At 47.2% G+C, this 1050-nt stretch overlaps 1 protein-coding gene across 1 annotated transcript; it reads right to left on the minus strand.

Moving 5' to 3' along the window:
- Window positions 1-52: 52 nt before the first annotated feature.
- On the minus strand, window positions 53-270 carry Pmar_PMAR019032 (hypothetical protein; the record flags this gene model as incomplete). Its single annotated transcript, XM_002779356.1, has 1 exon — window positions 53-270. A coding segment is annotated over one exon (218 nt), but the record flags the coding sequence as incomplete, so codon positions are not given.
- Between the last annotated feature and the right edge of the window lie 780 nt (window positions 271-1050).

The following is a 1050-nucleotide window of genomic DNA, read 5'->3' on the forward strand; positions in this document are numbered from 1 at the left end:
TATTATACGATAAGCATTGTTGTTCTTCGGGTAAAAAAAACACCAACGTCACCCTCGCTGATGCCAAACACGAACATATCGTTGCCCGAAGCCTCGATATTAGAAATAGTCTTCTCGGCAACAGGTAGCCATTGGTTGCATTGGAGTCTCCAAAGCATACGGATACCATCATCACTAGAGTAACCAGCTAGGTACCATGCACCATAGTCAGTGAAACTGAAGGACTCGGTAGTTATTTGGCCCACCGGGAGGAGGTTAGGGAACGCCGTCCTATCAGCAACGCAGAAGTCACCCGAACACTGGCCAGATGAAGAGGATGTATTAGTGCTAGTCACAGGACCACTAGTTGAAACAGTAGTAGCGCTAGTCACAGGACCACTAGTTGAAACCGTAGTAGTGCTAGTCACAGGACCACTAGGTGAAACCGTAGTAGTGCTAGTCACAGGACCACTAGTTGAAACAGTAGTAGTGCTAGTCACAGGATCACTAGTTGAGGCAGTAGTAGTGCTAGTCACAGGACCACTAGTTGAAACAGTAGTAGCGCTAGTCACAGGACCACTAGTTGAAACCGTAGTAGTGCTAGTCACAGGATCACTAGTTGAGGCAGTAGTAGTGCTAGTCACAGGACCACTAGTTGAAACAGTAGTAGCGCTAGTCACAGGACCACTAGTTGAAACCGTAGTAGTGCTAGTCACAGGACCACTAGGTGAAACCGTAGTAGTGCTAGTCACAGGACCACTAGTTGAAACAGTAGTAGTGCTAGTCACAGGATCACTAGTTGAGGCAGTAGTAGTGCTAGTCACAGGACCACTAGTTGAAACAGTAGTAGCGCTAGTCACAGGACCACTAGTTGAAACCGTAGTAGTGCTAGTCACAGGACCACTAGTTGAAACAGTAGTAGTGCTAGTCACAGGACCACTAGTTGAGGCGGTAGTAGTGCTAGTAACAGGACCACTAGTTGAGACAGTAGTAGTGCTAGTCACAGGATCACTAGTTGAGGCAGTAGTAGTGCTAGTCACAGGACCACTAGTTGAAACAGTAGTAGCGCTA

The sequence above is a fragment of the Perkinsus marinus genome, assembly GCF_000006405.1.
Source record: "Perkinsus marinus ATCC 50983 genomic scaffold scf_1104296947564, whole genome shotgun sequence".
Lineage (NCBI taxonomy): Eukaryota > Perkinsozoa > Perkinsida > Perkinsidae > Perkinsus > Perkinsus marinus.